Source organism: Caretta caretta, chromosome 2, assembly GCF_965140235.1.
Source record: "Caretta caretta isolate rCarCar2 chromosome 2, rCarCar1.hap1, whole genome shotgun sequence".
Classification (NCBI taxonomy): domain Eukaryota; kingdom Metazoa; phylum Chordata; order Testudines; family Cheloniidae; genus Caretta; species Caretta caretta.
Window position 1 is genome coordinate 169,264,414 of NC_134207.1, and position 18,803 is coordinate 169,283,216.

At 41.7% G+C, this 18,803-nt stretch overlaps 1 protein-coding gene across 6 annotated transcripts in view; it reads left to right on the top strand.

Annotated features, from left to right (window-relative positions):
• The window catches only part of TNS3 (tensin 3), a 343,736-nt gene that overhangs the window by 305,215 nt on the left and 19,718 nt on the right, over window positions 1-18,803 (top strand). For all 6 annotated transcript variants that reach the window (XM_048839218.2, XM_048839219.2, XM_048839220.2 and 3 more), the window contains 4 exons: window positions 8,961-9,132; window positions 11,594-12,240; window positions 12,942-13,028; window positions 16,963-17,094. In XM_048839218.2, coding sequence (XP_048695175.2) covers window positions 8,961-9,132; window positions 11,594-12,240; window positions 12,942-13,028; window positions 16,963-17,094 — 1,038 coding nt within the window. The remainder of the gene's footprint in view (window positions 1-8,960; window positions 9,133-11,593; window positions 12,241-12,941; window positions 13,029-16,962; window positions 17,095-18,803) is intronic.

The window sequence follows — 18,803 nt, forward strand, 5'->3', positions numbered from 1 at the left end:
GTCACAGTCCTTTGTAAGAGGAGGCAATTAATGGCCCTACATACTTGCATCACTGCGGCTCCCACAGTGGCCTTTCCAACTCCAAACTGATTTGCAACTGACTGGTAGCAGTCTGGAGTTGCCAGCTTCCACGCAGCGATCTCCACTCACTTTTCAACCGTGAGGGCAGCTCTCATTCTGCTGTCCTTGCACAGCAGTGCTGGGGAGAGCTCCGCACACAGTTCCAAAAAGGTGGATTTGCGCATCTGAAAGTTCTGTAGCTACATCCCATACATGTATCACAATGCGATCCCACCACTCAGTGCTTGTTTCCTGAGCTCAATACCGAGGATCTTCCATGTGCAGCTGTTCGGTGAATGCCAGCATCAATCTTGAATTGTTTGTTTCTATGGCAGACAGCAGGGCAGGCACCACTGATTCATTCTCTGTTTCACAGCTTATGAAATACTGCAGGACCAGCCATATTGTGTTCATAAGTCTCATCACCAGACTGGTCAGCAGTTCAGGAGCAGTGCTTTCAGGCAGAGATGAAGGGCGCATAGTTTACAAGGGCTGTTGAAAACAGCATGAAACAAAGTCAGAAGCCCATGGAATGATGAGATGGAAAGAACTGCATAATGGGATGGCAAGCGCACCCCCATGATGCACCACGATCCATTTCCAGAGCTCCCAGCAGCAGAGGGTGGCAAGTTGCACAGTGGGATGGCTACCCGCAATGCAGCGCATGCTCTCAATGCAAGAGCAATGACTGTGGATGCTTTCCGCCGAGACAAGGAGCGTTGGTGTGGTCATGCACAACTGATGTCATTAAAATGTCTTATGATTGTTTACGTAACTTAAGTGAACTTAACTCTGTAGTGTAGACATGGCCTAAGTCTGGTTCACTTCCATCCATTATTCCCCCTCAGAATTTATGGGATTTGGCTGGAGGGATTTCTCATGGATTCAGAGGAAGAGGTAGCATGCTGCAGAGCCACAGTTTCCTCCCCACATCTCTCTGTAAAACTATCCTTCCACAACCTGGAATAAATTACATTAGGCAATCAATAAAGTTGTCAGTTTAGAAATACTGGCCCCTAGTTTAATCATCAAAGTTTGATTTGTTTAAAAAAAAAAAAAAAGCGCGAGTGAGAGTTCAAATCTTCCTATGAATTAGTAATGTTTACATGATATTTTTTGGGTAAGCAAAACTAGATCTTATACTGAACTTCATGACATTTCTCTGTTTGTTTTCGGTGTCTTAGGCGAGTGATATGTGAACAGTAAGCAAAGAGATAGTTACATTTGTAGAGCATTTTACTCGTGAACACAAAGAAACCATTTGTTTGGGCGGGGGAGTGTTTTGGGTTGATCTTGTCAACCTCTGATTTATTTTTTTTTTTTTTCAAATTTTTTAAATAATAAATGCAGATAAAGGCTAATCTTTCATTTTTGCTGCTCTCATGATTTGAAGTATAAAATATCCGGCTGCCATTGTCATAAAATCTGACTTGTGTTTACGAGGTTATTGGGTGCTTGTTTTTTCTGCTAGGAATAAATAGTGTGATAAATTTACATACCTCATCCTAGCTGCTTCTTTCACAGACTTACACACAGTAGGCCAAATACTGAGATGTTTACTCACTTGAATTTTATTCAGACAGTGGCAGCTTCACTGGGAGCCTAGCTTGAGAGAAAACTGAGCTAAGGATCTCAGGACTTGACCATCTAAAGGTTCCTGTTTGGTTAGCATCCTGCCTGGTGATTGTTTATAAGGCTTTCAGAAAACATTCAAAAACCAAAATCTCTGGAAAGGTAAAGAATAGGGAACAATTAACTTTATTGTTGGGGACAAGGAGCAGGAAAATGCAGGAGTGTTCAGGTTCACCCATGTCTTTGTTTTAACCACTGACCACACTGAGTAAATTAGCTGGTGTACTCTGTAGGAGAGGCATTTTGCTCAGATGCTCTTCTGTGTTTATGACATTTCCAAATAATGCATGAAAGCTGACTGACAACAGCGCTTTAGTCAGTCAGGGGGCTGTTTAGTCCTGAATGAAAGGTGGAAGCCTCTTAAATGGGAAAAGGTGACTCTTGAGCAACACGTTATGTTGGAGAGGCTATAAAGCCATTCCCTGACAGCTGAAATTTTGAAAGAAAAGACCGTATGCATCTTTTCTTAGAGCTGATTTGTCACTGTTTTCCATGCTATAAATATAGAAGAGACCAAAGTCAATGAGGCTTACATCAGAGATGAATTTGGCACACTACGTCTTGTTGGGAAATGAAGCCAGACCACAGGTGGTGTAAATTAGCAAAGCTAAGTACACCAGCGGAGGATCTGACCCCTGAATCTGGCACAAACAAGAAACACTTGCAGCATAGTCCAGTATGTTCTGATATTTGACATTCTGATGTTTGGCAGACAGGAAAGAAGATAGCAAAATAGGAAATGGCTCCAACAGAAGAACTTCAGAATAATAGTATCTGGTAATCTGCTGCCTTGTGAATGAGACAGCCTGTCTCTTTTAAGTGGATCTCCCTCTACCCACACACCTTTTCCACCCTATTTCCATTCATGCTACAGTCTTAATTCTGGTATTCCCTGTGAGCTTTCTATGGGTTGCTAAGGAGCTGTTTAACTTCACAAAAAAACCAAGTCTTGCCAATTTTGTTTTTAGCACTGTATCAGCTTTCAGAAGAACTCTGTTATGGGAATGCGAAATCCTCTTGTCATTAATTCATTGTTTCTGCTCTTACACTTTACAGTGCAGCACAAGCTGGGTGAAGCAGAAATGTTAAATATAGGGTTGCCACTACACAGACACTCAGACCTGATGTACACTACAGAGTTAGGGTGATGTGAGGCAGCTTACATTGACCTAATTATGTCCGTGTCTGCACTACATCCTTGCTCCGAACCGGGCTGCCACCGGAGGTCCCGGCTCCGAGTCAGGCTGCTGCCCAGGCTCCCCACTCCCTGCTGGGAGCCCTGATGCCCCTTGGGCTCCAGACTCTCTGTTCTCCCCTGGGAGCTGCTGGGCTTCCAGCGGGGAGCTGAGAGCCTGCGGGGAAGCCGTGCTCCTGGTGGAGAGCCAAAACCCCGGGGGCGGGGGCAGCCATGCTCCCAGTGTGGAGCTGAGAGCCATGCGGGGCAGCTGAGTTCCCAGCAGGGAGCTGCAGGTGGAGCTGAGAGCCCCCCCTGCCTTAAGTTGGTGGAAGGACTCCTCGTGAGTATACACACCACCAACAGAACGAGGGTAGTATTGACAAACTGCCACAGTAATGGCTCTTAAGTCAAACCAACATAGGTCATCTTAAGTTTGTAGTGTAGACATGCCCTCAGACAATATTACAGATTTGTTTTCTGCTCACTTCCTTCACTTCGTCCAATCCGCTTGCCAATTTGCCACTTCCTAGATCTTCTCCTACTCTTATCTCCATGCTATGCACACCCAGCACTTGGAATCTTCCTCCTGTCTCACCTCCAAACATCTCCTTAAAGCACACAGTTTCTAAAAGGCCTGCAAAAGCTAGCCTTTCCCTTCACTGAGGCATTAGCAAAATAGATGCTAGACAGTTCAGTTCCATACCATATGGAACTGAAATGATGCATGATGAACTTCACTATCCAAACACGTTCCTTCTTTTCCCTTTCCCCCAGTCGTTAGCAGTATCTTGTCTAGGTAGGCATTTGTCTTTCAATGAGATCCATTCAAGCATATCTGCCTCCTCTCTCCTGCTATTCCTCTTCTCTTTGTGCAGCCAGCTCCTTCTCATTTCTCTGGTGTAAGCACATCTCCTTCCTTCCCCAGTAGAGTTTAAGGCTTAGAAGGGACCATTTTGATAATCTGGTTGGGCCTCTTGTGTAAAAGAAGTTTGAGAACCTCACCCACTAATCTCTGCATCAAACTTTTGTGTGAGCTGTGCCATATCTTTTAGACAGACATTCAGTCGTGATTTAAAGACTTGCAGTGGTGGAGAATCCACCACATCCCTAGGTAAGTTGTTTCATTGGTTAATTTCAAACAGCAAATGGAGCTAATGTGCCCTGGCACTCCTGAATCCCTGCTGTACCTTTCCTCCTCTATATGGCATATTAAAAATAATTGGTAAGTATCACATATCAACACTTCAGCCCTGTCAAAGACTCCCACAAGAAGTTCAGACAATCCTTTGAAGTAATTTGTTGAATGAAGAATAAAAATAGATCTTGGAGATGGAATGTGACCATCTGTAACCTTTTGGTCTCCTGGGTAAAGAAAAGTTGTGTCAGCAGAGAGATAGGAAACGCTGTCATAGAAATTCCTGAAATTCCCAGGTGTGGGAGGGAGACTTGAAACATACCATCTTCAAGTAATCTCCCCTGCCTTCTCTCTCCTTCCATGATTATCTCCACATGGCAGTTGTTGTGCTCGGCACATTGGCAGTGCCATTTGGGAGCTGGAGCCATCTGGAAAGCAAGCTGCAAAATGATCTGAAGTCTGTGTGCTGAACACAGAGGAGTATTGTGCTTCTTTTTCAGACAGATTTCAAAGGGAAGAAGAAAGTCTGAGAATACTTCTCCAGTAACAGGAGGAGTATTGGAAGAAAGAAAAATATCAGCTCATGGAATGTGGCCTTTGTGCTTGGGAAGGGGAGTGTATTTTTTTTTTTAAAGGAACACAAATGTCCAAAAAAAGAAATGACTTTTACAGGGTACAGGATCTGATCCAACCTAGCTCTTCTGGTACACTCTTTATGTCCTAAATTTATTCTTTGTGCATGAGGGTTTGGCAGGAAATCTATCTAAAAGAATGGATTCATCAGATTGAATGTGAGTAGTGGAAGAATAGAGCTACAGAACACATTTCCATGTGCCTTCAAAATGAAGCTATTGATACAGGGATATTCTGGGTAAATATCCTCTGACATGGTTTCCTGTGACTCTTTTATAAGGCTGTATTTCTGTACCATTACCTGATTGGATGGATGAAGGACGGATCAAGAAATGGACTGGACTGCCAAAACTTGCAAATTATCATACAGGGCTTTATGCCCCTGTACAGTCCTTTAAAGCTGGAGATAGTTTCATTGCTTTGGGTTGTAACCAACTCCCAGGATGCTTTAGTGCGATATATCTCCCATCCATTCAGCCTTTAGGCTGCACCAGGGACATTTAGGCCCTCAGCCAGCCCAAGTTCAGGGAAACAGAAAGCTGGCATGGCTTAGAGCCCTTTTCCCCACCACTCACCTGAGTTGTCTGCGCAGCTGAGGATCTGGCCTAACTTTTTCAGTCACAAGAGGCCAGATTCTGCACCCATATTCATACTGAGTAGTACTGAAATGGACTATTCAAAGAGTTAAAGCATAAGGAAGGGTGGCAGAATCTGGCTGGGTTTTTTCTTTCCCCTGTCATTGTGGGACCACGTCCTCCAAAAGCTGGAGTAGTGACAGCCCTGCTATTCAAATGCTGCTAGGATCACCACATCTTTTCAACTGGTCACTGGGTTGGGTTGAGTCACTGTAGATTGTTTAACAGAGATAGATTTATAAGCAGTGCTGTTGTAGATTGAATGGTTTCAGTTTGAAGTATGGTTCTGCTCTGAAAAGTGACTGTGAAACACAGCACCTTCTTACACAGTAGATCTCCCTATGTGGATTCAGAGTCATCCACTTAAACCTGTAACACAAAGAACCCTACTACTTTTTTAGTTTTGGTAGCATTGCAGGGGCAATGTAGCTATGGGTAAGTGTGCTGAATTCTATTCTGGCTCGCAAAGCAGCACCAATTCTTATCTAAGTTCTAATTGTAAAGGTTTTGCTTATGGGTGATATATAATAGTTTGGCTCTCAGATCCCAGGATGAGTTTGCAGGACTGGTAATTATGAAAACCATCTCTTTACTTGTAAGATGTGCAGATTTGACCTGGAGACATTGAGACACAATACATATGATTCAATTTTTCAGTGTCATTTTTCTAAGCAGAACTGCACTTTAACTTGTCACTGTGCTAAGAGATATAGATTCAGCAGGTGCACTTGATTAGAAGCACCAATGTGTTGGGGTGAACAGATGCTATCATGATGTATCCCCAGGAGTATGGGAATCCACAGAATCTACAATACTGTATAGATGTGGGGTTCCTTGTGTTAAAAGGGTTAACAGCTGGTGCTGTGAGTGTAGACACCAAATCAGACAATAGTGGACACAGCCAGGATACTCAGCAGGCTTGTTTTTAATTGAATTATAAACAAAGCTGCTTTCATGGGAAGTGCTTAGTTTGCTACATTGGTATGGGGCAGGAGGGTAGTTGAACAGAGACCTCACTTTAGTCTTTGCTGGCGAGAGGGCCTGGTTTTCTACTGCCTTAAGCCCGTGCCAAGTGGTTGTAAAATGCTACTTACATCAGGATAACGGTGCTTTACACCCACCAGTATGTCCTCGCTTTGTACAGGTGCAAATGACGGCTGAAGCAGCAGAGCATCAAGCCCCAATTCATCTCTTTTAATAACACTGTTCTCAGAAAAAATAATGTTGTGTGTTTGTTGTTTGTAATTTGGATTGGCTCTTATGAACTTAACTGAGGTGCAGTAAGATGCTTTCAAATGTTTGTGAAGGGTAATGCCCCCTCCCACCAAAGATTCATTGTACCTACCTAGTCCTTTTACAGTTAGAGAGCAAACCCAGAAGCAAGGTGAATCTTGTCAGAAATGCAAATAAATAATCATACTGGGTCAATCCTTGGCCTTGCTTCTGGTTTGTGAAGTTTGCATTAGCCCCAGACAGCTAGCTGTATATGCTGTCTGAAAAATGATCCCAGGGCAGATCACCCCAGAGTTCAGGGAGGACCCACAGGTTCTATGCAGCAATGAGGTATGGCAAGAAGAGGAGAAATTATGTAAATAGGCTCCCCGGCCCTGAGTAGCTCTCCAGCCTGCATGACAAGTACCTTCATAGAGTATTTGCCTTGTGGCAGCCCTGTACAGCCTACAACAGCCTGGGGGAGGGAAGGTGGGTAGCCTCCTAGGTCTAGATTAGATATTAAAGGTGTGATGTTAAGCTCTAGCTCAAACTAATTAACACCTTCTAAATCTCTAATCAAGAAAAAGAAATTGTACTTTGGCATGCGTGAAAGGGCTCAATTCCTTAGGCTTTAACATCACACCTAAAACCTAGTTTAGAGAAGCCCCACATTGATTTTGGCTGAAGTCAGCAGTTGAGGGTTGGTCCTGTGGTATTTTGATACTGCGAGCCTGATTTCGACTACATTTACACCAGTGTGAGACTAGAATCCGGCCCTGCAACTCTACAGTAGACACACATTCAGATTCTCCAGAGTCTCTCTTTAAAATAAGTCCTTTCTACAGTATTTCTTAGTTTACTTTGTAGGTCTGGGATAGTAGCACGAAGTTGATTTTTTTTTTCTAATTCTTCCCTCTGAAAGTTAGATTTGTGATGGTTGACATATTATAACTCCCTACAGTATGTGTGCTATGTAAGGAATTTGAATACTCTTCAGACTAAGCATTGATTTGCTAATGATGTTATCGCGTGTATTTGTCTCAAAGTACCTCACTCACTCCCTCTTCAAACTATATAACTGCCTTGCCCTCCTGTAAAGTGTAAAGGAAGGCTTCACTTTAGACTTGTTCTCCAATACAGCTCACTGTTCACAGAATCAGAAATGTTAGATATGGAAAAGACCCATTAAGTCATTTTAGCTATTCCCCAGTGGCAGTGCCGGGTGGTCCCCTACAATCTGCTTTCTTATGCTTTGTTCAGTCTTCTTTTAAGTGTCTTAACTCAAGGGATAGTAATTACATCACATTTCCATTGTAGTCACCTTATTTAGGTTCCAGTCCCGCAAACACTGAGGTCAATGGAACTATTCATGTGCACAAAGTTATTCAAATGTTAAGTGTTTGCAGGATCAGAGTGTAAGGCCTTATCTAGAAGAGAGAATTGTACAGATTGAACTACGTGCTTGTTTATACACAGTTTTTGTACTGCTTTAAATGATAATGGTTTGCAACTGACATAGTTAAAGCAGTAGAGCCCCCTAGCATTATACACAGTTATACCAGTATAGCTTATTCCTCTAAGGGAAGAGGAATAAACTGTACCAGTTGAAAGCACTTGTATACCAGTTTAACCACATCCGCATACTGATTTTAACTATTTCAGTATCAAATCACCCCCCTAACCGATATATTTAAAAGCAGTACAAAAATGATGTAGACCAGACCTAAATTGGTTTCGGAACTGATTTTGGGGTTGGGGAGAGGTTTGCTCTCACCTGCCTAAACTAGTCCAATCAAGAGGGTTGCAAATTTGCTTGTGTGCATGCCTCATGATAAGGTCACACCTGAAGTCTGCAGCAGCACCAGCAACTAAGCCCATATCAACCCAGTCCCACTTGAGTGTCTTTTAATCCCAATTGTGTCCTTTCTATTTCCATCTGAACAAATGAACAGCAAGGAGAATGATCAGTGCCTAAAATGCCAATGTGAAAGGAAGCTTAGATATTCAATGAGTGAAGGAATGGAGAAAGGATATTGTACATGCTGAATTTAAGTGAAACTTGCTTACAGATCTCCCTGTCCTCTGTCTTACATCTACCAAGTGGTGAGGAATGTGGGAAAGAATTTTAAATATTCAATTTTATCTCTTCACATCTTAAGAATTAGAGGACATACCCTGGAGAGTTAATCAATCAACTTCAGTAGTGAAGTTCTGTGCCCTCCGCCCTCTCTCTCATTTGTTCATTTGCTAGAAATTTACAACGTTCAATGCAGTGTTGTACCTTTTAAATTTCATTAAATCAGATCAACTTTTAAATAAATGTAATAAAGTCTATTGTATGTTTCATGTTAAAAGAAGGGGCTAAGGGAACAGTAAATCTGTATGTTGTTTTGCAATTTTTTAATGAAATCTGCACCTGAGATATCAGAGAATTTGAGTTTCTAAAATATTTTTTGTTTCATTTCGTTTACTACAGAATCTCGAAGTTACATGGAAGGCCTTAACCACTCGGTTGTGATGACTGACAGCACCATGGGCACCAATCCCGCTTTGCTGAGGACTGACATGCAGACAGCTCCTTCATGTCAGCGGCCTTTTGTATCTGCGTGCGCCATTTCCAGAAACAGCTCCATCCCAACCGGAGAAAGGTGGGAACTTGCCAGGGCTTTTCTTCTACCTGGAAGTTTGGGGTTCTTACAAAATCAGTCTCCATCTGTGTCATTAGGCCTATGTCCACACTGCAGAATGACAATGTTAGCACATTGAGACTTCAGGCCAGCCAATTTGGATAAATAACTGCCACATTTGAGCAAGAGGTTTTTGGGGATGGATGTGACTCAGGTTAGGGGGAACACTTGAATAAGAACTCAATTCAACTTCACAGTGAACATAAGTCCTTGGACAGTAAATACCTGATTTTCAGAAATGCTGAGCATGTTCTTTGGTATATTACGTGCATGTATTGAAGGGGGGCTGTATGGCTTTTAAAAATTTTAGAAGTAATAATAGAGGTTGTTGATCTGCCTGAGAAAAACTTTTAGGTGTCAAAATACATAGAGATCCAAATCTCTTTTAATTCACTGCTTTGCTATATGTCAGTGCAAGTTCGTACATACTCATCAGAGTGCTAACAGCTCCCGATATTTTTACTGAAAGCCATTTGGGGAAAATCCCATAACATTTCATATTGAAAACATATTGGTGCAGAACATAAACACTGTTTACAATGTGTATCATTCTATCATTTTAGCAAATATATATCTAATAAATAAGACATTTGGTGAAAACATTTTTCAGAGAGACAGGGCAAAAACGATGGTCAACAATTGATTTCATTTTCAACTGCCCAGTTGCCTCAGAAATTTTATTATCATTAATTATTTGTTTTGTGGTACCATCCAAGGCCCAAATCAAGGAGCAGGGTGTCATTGTGGTAGGCATAGTATAAGGACATAAAAGAGCTGATCCCTGTCCCAAAGAGCATAGAATTTAAATATAAAATGAGAGAGAACAGGTGGATACAACAAGCACACGGGGAGAAGCTACAGGGTAACAGTGAGAAGATTATGAACAGCCCCAATAGCAGAGGTCACAGCACTCCAGCTGCCTAGCCATCCCAAATAGGGCTTCCTGTTCCCAGACTCCTAGGTGGATAGCTACTGTCTTCACCCAGGACCCCATCCCTGCACTGTTTGATTATTATTGATCTCACCTCCCACATCTCTGGGTGTGTCTAATTACCATCTCTATTCATGGCTAATTGGCGTCTTTTTCACAGTAGTTTTCAGAACTGCCCTTCTGTTAGCTGATGTTAGCTGGCTGAAGTGTCAAGCTCTTCATAAGCATCCTGATGCCTTTGGTTTCTTTTCCCTTCTGCTGGTTTCCTTTAAAACTAGTGCTTAGAGAGAGGATATTTCCAGCCTGAGAAACTGTGAATCATATTTACAAATCCCCAATAACATATCTTAGAACTGCAGTCTGAAAAGATGTGACTTGTCATTATAAATAACCATGAATTGCAAATAGAGAGTTAAGACCTCAGCATCAGGCACTGCCAATACTACTAATATGAAATCATTAAAAAATCAAAGTGTAAGTCCCTCATTTTAAAGTTTATCTTGAAACTTTGTTCCTTTCTTTCTAATACTTCTCATTTCTTTTCAAAGTACCCTTACCTTTTCAACTTTTTTATTTTGTCTTCATTTCTTCATTTTCCTTTCCTGTGTTATTGTGCAGTTTCTGTGGCATGCACAGATCTGGCATCCATTTCCACTGTGCCCTTTCAACTAAATCCCTTCTCTGTGTTTTTAAGTTCTTAACTCAATTTTTCTCCCTTCATTTATACAGTGCGGGCTTGTTCTCCCTTGCCAACCTAGCCCTGCCCAAACCCCCCCTCTCTATAACAAGTACTTGCTAATATATTTTTCAGCCATAGCTTCAGTACAGTAGACTTTTAGAAGTGTGTGTGTTTGGTGGTGGGGAATAAACTGTCTTTGCCTTTCCAAACTCTTGTCATGGAGAGATGATGTGTCCAGGGGGTGGTGTTTCTGCACACTGATAAGTACAATTATTCAGAAATGGAACAGTCCTTTGTTTAATGTTCAAACCTCTAGTTTCATAGGTGAAGCAAAACCTTGGAAAAAGTGTCTGTGGTGTTGCATGCTGCCTTCTGTGTTCTGCACTATTTTCTTTGCCCTTCTTATATGCACTTACATTTCCCAATGGACCTTACTCCCCTCTTTTGTAATATGAATGATCTTACGGTTAAGACACAGTCCTGGGAGTCAAGAGTCTTGAATACTATTCCTGGCTCTGTCACTGATTTATTTTGTGACCTTGGGCAAGTCTCTGAACTGTTGGTGTCTCAGTTCCCCTATCTGGCAAATGAGGATAATCATGCAAACCTTACATGGTCTCAATTAACTAAAGTGTCTTGAGAATACATGCGTGGAGAGTGCTATAGAAGTGTCAGGTTTTGTTGTCTTGGTGAAGATTATTATTTATTGCTGTTAAAGATTATTGCTAAAGACTGGAATAAAGGCATTGTGCAATGAAATGTTTTCAAGACATATGGGAATGATTTGGTTGTGACATTTTCTTTTTGAACAGTCCTTCTGCAACTGAATGCCACTGGCTAGAAAGCAACACTAAGTCCACCCCTTCACCCCAGCTGTCAGTGCTGGGGAACAGCAGGCCTACAGGAAATTACCTTGTGTCCTCAGAATTTTCAAGCCCCATTCAGGACGGCTCGCTCTTGTCCCATTTCCAATCCCCAGGATTGCAAATAATCTCTTTGAACAGCCGAGAGGATTCATCCTTAGACCAGCAACAAGAGCCTGCTGCCCATCCCAGTGCCCGGGCCTACCTGAACTATGGTGGGACCAGCGTTAGCAGTAGCCCACCACTGGAGGAGAAACAACCTGTTTTCATGGCCAATACTAGCAGCTCTCCCAAAACTATGAGCTCGCCACTGGCAAGTACAGCGGACAATGGCTTTTTGGCCCACAACTTGCTTACAGTGGCCTCTGGACACAAAAGCCAGAGCAGCACAATTCAACAGCACCATGGAATGAACCTGCACCCACAGCCACCTCTTCCAGAGAAGAAGAGGACTTCTGAGGGAGACCGTTCTTTTGGCTCCATCTCTCCTTCTTCAAGTGGCTTCTCCAGCCCTCATAGCGGGAGCACAATCAGCATCCCATTCCCAAATGTCCTTCCAGACTTTTCAAAAGTTTTAAGCACTTCCCCTTTGTCAGGTAGGTTTTATGCCAGGATGTATTTATAGTTAAACTGACACCTTTTATATGAGCGTGTGAGTAGGGTGGGATGTTAGATACTTTATAAAATAGTGGATGTTGAATAGCGAATGAAGTGACTGTTTGTAGTAAGAGGAGACACTTCACTTATTTTATATGTATTGTTTCTAAAGACAAAACTCCAGAGTGCTTTCTCTGAGCCTTTTTGGATGTGTCAGTCAAATGCAGCCCTCTCTCTGCTGCCAGCCCACAAGTAAGTAGTGACTGGGCCAATTCCTCTTAATAATGGCTGGCTTTGTCCTGCATCCTTGCTAGGCTCATGGCAAGAATACTTCGAATGTGGCTGTTTGTCATCTGGTCTGTGTTCAGACGTAGCCAGGACTTACTGAGGAACTAAATGTTTAATGTAGCTTTATAACTCTGAGTTTTCATATTTTATAGCTTGCGGGAAATGGAACTTTAATAGCACTAGTCAAAGTATCATGTGATGTATGTTTTATTTCTCAAAGCAGCTTCAGAACTCTCCCAGACTACTAGTTTAGTTGTGATGTTCCTCTCCCCCCACCTCCTATGGTTGAACTCTGAATTCCTAAATTAATCAGCACCTCACTGTCCGAGGTGAGAGCTAACAGCAGGAAATGCCCTTTGCAGTTATGGTGTATATTGATTTTTTTTAATTTTCTTTTACCTTTATTTAACAGAAAACCCAACTGATAAACACGTGACCGTAAAATTTGTCCAAGATACATCCAAGTTCTGGTACAAGCCAGATATTTCAAGAGAACAAGGTATACCAAATATCATCTTCTGCACGGTGTTCAGCTGCAGAAGGGCTGTTCAGGAGTGCTCTGTATAAATTTCTGGTGTCTGGGGTCTAGATTTCTTTACATACAAATGTAAAAATATTTCTGGCCTTAGCAATAGGCGGACTAGAGGCCCTTAGGCCAAGCACCCAGTTTAGTAGGAGGACTGGTTTTGTTAAATAACCCTTGAGAAAGTGACAAAGAACTGGATTTAATTTGAGCCAGATCCTCAGATCCTCTGGAATGACCCAAAGGGGACTTAATGGCAGTAGCTGAAGATTTTCCCTAGGGGAATTAGGGACTGGCATAGCCATCCCCTCCAGTCTTTTCCCGCTGGTACTGGGGAACTTTCCAGGGCATGCTGAAGGAAAGCAGAGGGGAGGAAGGCACAATGTGCTCCGGTGATCCTGGCTCAAGGGATCATTATTCACCAGTACAAGTTATCCTAAGTCTGCTCTAACTTGCAGGCCAATTTGACTTCCAGGATTTGGAGAGGCAGGGCAAAAAGCTACCTATACTTATCATCTCCTCAGGTAACTGAGTGCTCATCTGGCATGGAGTCAGCCCTATGTTTTGTAAAGTGTACGTAAATTTAATGCTAACAGGTCAGAGAACCGTTACAGAGAACTAAGTATAATACAGAGCAAGCTTCTCCCATGCAGATCTACCAAGACACCTCAGCCACTGCCCGCAACTGTTACAGCTGGTTTTTAAAGCTAGTTGTCAGTGGTTCCATACTTACTATGCTCATTCCACAAGTTACAGTTCTTAGTGCCTTAACTGCATCTCTGCTTGTACAATGGGGATGGGAAATAGAAAGTATTCTTCATGGGTATCAGCAGGATAGGGACATCCCAAAAAAATGATAAACTACCCAGAATAAGAAACTTCTCTGAAAGTTGGCAGTCTGGAATTCTGCAACTCCTGTCCCAGGTGGCCTGTATTAATCCTACACCTCAATAAACTATAATCCTCCGGGGAGTATTTATATAAATATATATAATTTTTACATGCACATGTATTCCAGAAAAAACCCTCCACCTCACTTATGTCAGTCTGAGACATAAGAACGGCCATACTGGGTCAGACCAATGGTCCATTTAGCTCAGCAGCTTGTCTTCTGACAGTAGCCAGTGCCAGATGCTTCAGAGGGAATGAAAGAAACGGGCAATTATCAATTGATCCAACTCCTGTTGTCTGGTCCCAGCATCTGGCAGTCAGAGGCGTCACCTGAGTACACATAGATGCAGCACCCAGAGGATTATGATTTAGTGATGTTTAAGATTAATATAGGTTGCCTCAGACTGTTGCTACAGAATTTCAGGCTGCAGAATTTTGGAGAAGTTTATAATTCTAACAGTTTATTATTTATTTGGTTGTCCCTATGTTGTCGATCCCCAAGGAAAACTCCATTGCCATTTTACAGGCACACCCAGAGTTAAGGCAATATAATAATACATATATTACATTCTCTCTTTCTCTCTTTGCAGTAGCACTTACAATGTTCTATGTGCTTTACAAACAGCTGCTATATGAGAAGACAATCCCTGCATACATATAAGTAAATTGTAAAATTCAAATACTCTGAATCCTGCCTAATGGAATACGACAGCTCTGTGATGGACTCAGATCAGGTCTGCATGTCAGATAGCAAAGATGAGGCTGTTGGAACAGACATAATGTTTATAGTCAAAGTATAGTCTTCTTTGACTGGAAGGCCTTTAACATTGTCCCAATGAACCATAGCCAACATAGCCTTCAGCTACTGGCAAACTGTGAATTGCTGGATCTGTCTAATGCATACTTTCTCAGACTGTGAGGTTGTTTGCAGCGTCTTACAGTGCAGGTAAAAGCACAAGCACAGGGGAAAAGAAGATAGTAAAAAACAGAAGATTTACACTTCTTAGGTGTAGGATTTACTGGTCCAGGGCCCATTAGTGAATTGAATGTTCAAAGGATGACTCTTGACTTGTTGAGCCCAAAGAGGAAAGGAATAAAACTAACAGGCTGCTGCTTGAACAAGTTAAAAATATGCTTCCCAACAGTTTAATATTCACTTTTGTCCATCCAATATAATCTCTCTTCCCCTTTTTAAAAATACTAACATTATGGGAGGTGTCGGTGGTTTTTTTTCCCTTTGCCTGAGGGAGGAATCCTATGACCGATGTAGTTAGAAGGATTAGGCAAACACTCTCTTGAATTGCACAGTTTTGCATATTTACCACATTAGCCTCAACACATATTAGTGCAGTAATCTATTACTTTTCTCTCATCCCCGCCCACCTCCATGTTTACATCTTTTATAGATGAGCAGTACAAAATTCATATCAACTTGCAAACCGCTGCATTTGCTTATTCATGCAGGAGTCTGAGTATTTATGTTTGCAGTTCCGTGATTTGCCTATGTTGTTATCCAGTGTGTGCAGGAAGTCACCAGTATTTATGCAATTTCTGTGATTTAACATTTGTTCCAACTTTGGAATATTTTATTGTGTTCACAAAAGGTAGAAGGACCTTGCCAGTGCATACAAGACATGATGCACAATGTAAAGACTCCAAAATCAGAATCAGGCTCTCCCTGGGTTTTCTTTGCGGCATTGCTGAGTATTAGACATGCAGGAGGCTGGCTGAAATTTAAGCAATGAGTGAAAAGAAACACAGTCTGAAAAGTAGTCTGAACTCTGCAAAGATATTAGGAGGAATCACACCGTTCTGCACCCTGTTATATGACCCTGGACTTTGCCACAAAGTTATTCAAAGAAAAGTTAAGCCCATGGCTTCCTGACCTTGGGCTACAGAGCACTTTGATTCAAAGGCATACAGCAACCTCTCTGGAAGCCAGTCTTGCTATGTATAATCCAACTCATAGTCCCCAGGCAGAGATCACAGAACAAAAAGTATTCCAATTCTTAGAATCTCAAAATGCAAGTATATGCCTACCTACACCTCCTTCCCTGCTTAAAATGAGAGAAGAGGGAGAGAATACCTTTCGTATACCTTGTAATGCCTTGGCACTGTGTGCCACTTGGCTGTTAGTGGATGATGACACATGTCTGTTTGTTGTGGGGGCTGTGTAGAAGAGAAAGCAGCATTTTCTTGTCATGCCAACTATTGTGGCCATACTCCCAGTTACACTTTTTAACAAGCAAACAGAATAGCTTCAGGAATCAACTTTTCCTCTTTGCCAAAAAGCACATGCATGCTGGGACAGAGCGTTGGAGAAGGAAAGTTCTGGCTCTTCTCTGATTGCAGGGAATTGTGAACATGTTCATGCCAGGTAGAGTGTTTGCCAATTTGCCAGCCTCTGTTTGCTGAGTTGTTCCCAAATTGGTCTCTCAAAGGCAGAAAGAGAAGATAGTTCTGTCTCTTAAAGGATGTTCTCCTGTAAAGCCTTTACCATTTTTGCAAATAGTATTAATAGTAACATACTCCATATCAGGGCTTGAAATCAGTGTTGCCAGCTTGAGACTATGCCCTCCCTCCCCCCACCCCACCCCAAAAAAAAAAAAGAGAGAGAGAGAGAGATGTGAGGTTTTGATTCTGCCTGGTCTCTACTACATAATGTTTGTCTGTCTCACATGGATATTATGGGGATTAGTTAATTAATGTGTGTACAGTGCTTTGAACATGTAAAACAGTGTGGGTGAGATTGTGAGCCCTTTAAGCTGCACATGTAGTACGGTACTATTCAGTATGAGCAAGGGGTTCACAATCTGGTGCTGTCTGAGCATTGAATAGATAGCAAAATCATATCCAGAGTTAGGATCCAAGGTTTTGATTCTGTTCTAAGGCAGTGAGGAGGGAGACAAAAGAACCTGGCATTCTTTACTAGTGCTTTAAATGAGGATTTGGAACAGTACCTTTGTGTTTATTACTTGGACTAAACACTTTTCTCAATCTCTCTCTGAATCCTTTGCAGCCATTGCCATTCTGAAGGACAAGGAACCAGGGTCATTCATTGTTCGAGACAGCCATTCTTTCAGGGGAGCCTATGGCCTGGCAATGAAAGTTGCTACACCTCCTCCTTCAGTGCTGCAGTTAAACAAGAAAGGTATTGTATGTCTCCCATCTTTACTTTGTCACACAGAGTGTGCAAGACCTAACTACTATATAGAATTCAGAGAAATCCTCCTTTCTCCATAATTAAACATCAAGAGGTGCAATTCTGAGTCGATCAACTCAGAAGTCTCAATTTGGATTCCTTGCAGTGCGAATAAGAATCTCTCCCAGTGGGACTGTGGAACATGTTTGTGTCATGCTTGGTAGTTTCATACACAGGTTGGTAATTATGTACACAGCTTGGATGTGCATGTACTATACAATATTGTCCTAACAGGAATCCAACACCAACTCACTAGCTGAGCCTCCTCAGTTATTAGAAGTCTGGTTTTGATCTAAGGCTCAGTGTCATGCCAAATACCACCATGCACAACTTTTGCCTTGATGGAAGAGGAAACTTTTTTGGCCTGGGAATTTGTTTTGAGACAACAGTATATCAGAAATAAATCTGAGAAAAATTAGCGTAGCTAAACAAGAAGCAGTGTGACAGATGTGTTCCCCCAGACTCCTGTGCCGTAACGTATAACTTATATCTGTCAGTCCTGAAGGGGAAAATGAAAAGAGCATATGGAACGCATTAGGCAGCATATGGAAACTCAGGAGGCAGTGTCTAAGACGTGTTCTTGGCTCTGATCGTGCCTACTGACCTTCTTGCTGCTACTTTTCTCTTTCCGAACCCTTTGTATACATTGGTAAATGTTGCCCAATGAGGTAAAGAACTGCAGAAAATTGGGTTGACTGAAAAATAGCAGCTGTTAATGTCTGTTTGGAGTGTTTCTGTCCTTTGTTCCTTCTTCCAATTATTTCAAGTGCACTTTTGGTCTGGAGCTTGGATTTCATTATTCCAGATTTAAAAGGAGAATAGGAACATAGGAATTGCCTCACTGGATCAGACCGAAGGCCAGTATAGTTCAATATCCTGCCTCTGATAATGCCAGTACCAGATGCTTCAGAGCAAGGTATAGAACCCTGGAATAGACAGATGTGGGATAATCTGTCCCCCACATTCATGCTGATCTGATCTTTAATAATTAGAGATTGGCACATATCCTGAAACATGATGTTTAATATACCTTCCAAAATTTTATCATTAATATGGTAACTCTGATAAACATATTTTAAAAATCCCTTTTAAAAAATCTTTCTAAATTCTTGGCCTCAACAGCTTTCTGTGGCAATGAGTCTAATTACATGATGGGTAAAAATTATTTCCTTTTTATAAGTTTTGGATTTGCCACATTTTAATTTAAGTCAAAGTCGCCTTCTTCTTGTGTTTGAGCCAGGAAGAACAGTAGTTCCTGATCTACGTTCTTGATACTCTTCACTATTTTATTCACTTCCTTAACATCACCATCTAATCATCTTGTTGCTGAAAGAAACAATGCCAATCTTTTCAGTTTCTCTTCCTATTAATTTTTTCTCTTGATTATTCTCATTACCCCACTAATTCTGTAATATCTGTGAGATGGGGTAATCAGGACTGCACATAATGTTCCAGATGAGGCCGCACCGTTGATTTATATATCAACATTATAACATTCCCCATATTATTCTCTATTCCATTTCTTATGTATCCTAACATTTTGTTTGCTTTGTGACCACACTGAGCTGTACACTGAGTAGTGATCTTCATTGTCTACAATGACACCTAGATCCCTTTCTTGAGTTGATACAGTTACTTTAGAACCCTGTAAGCCATAT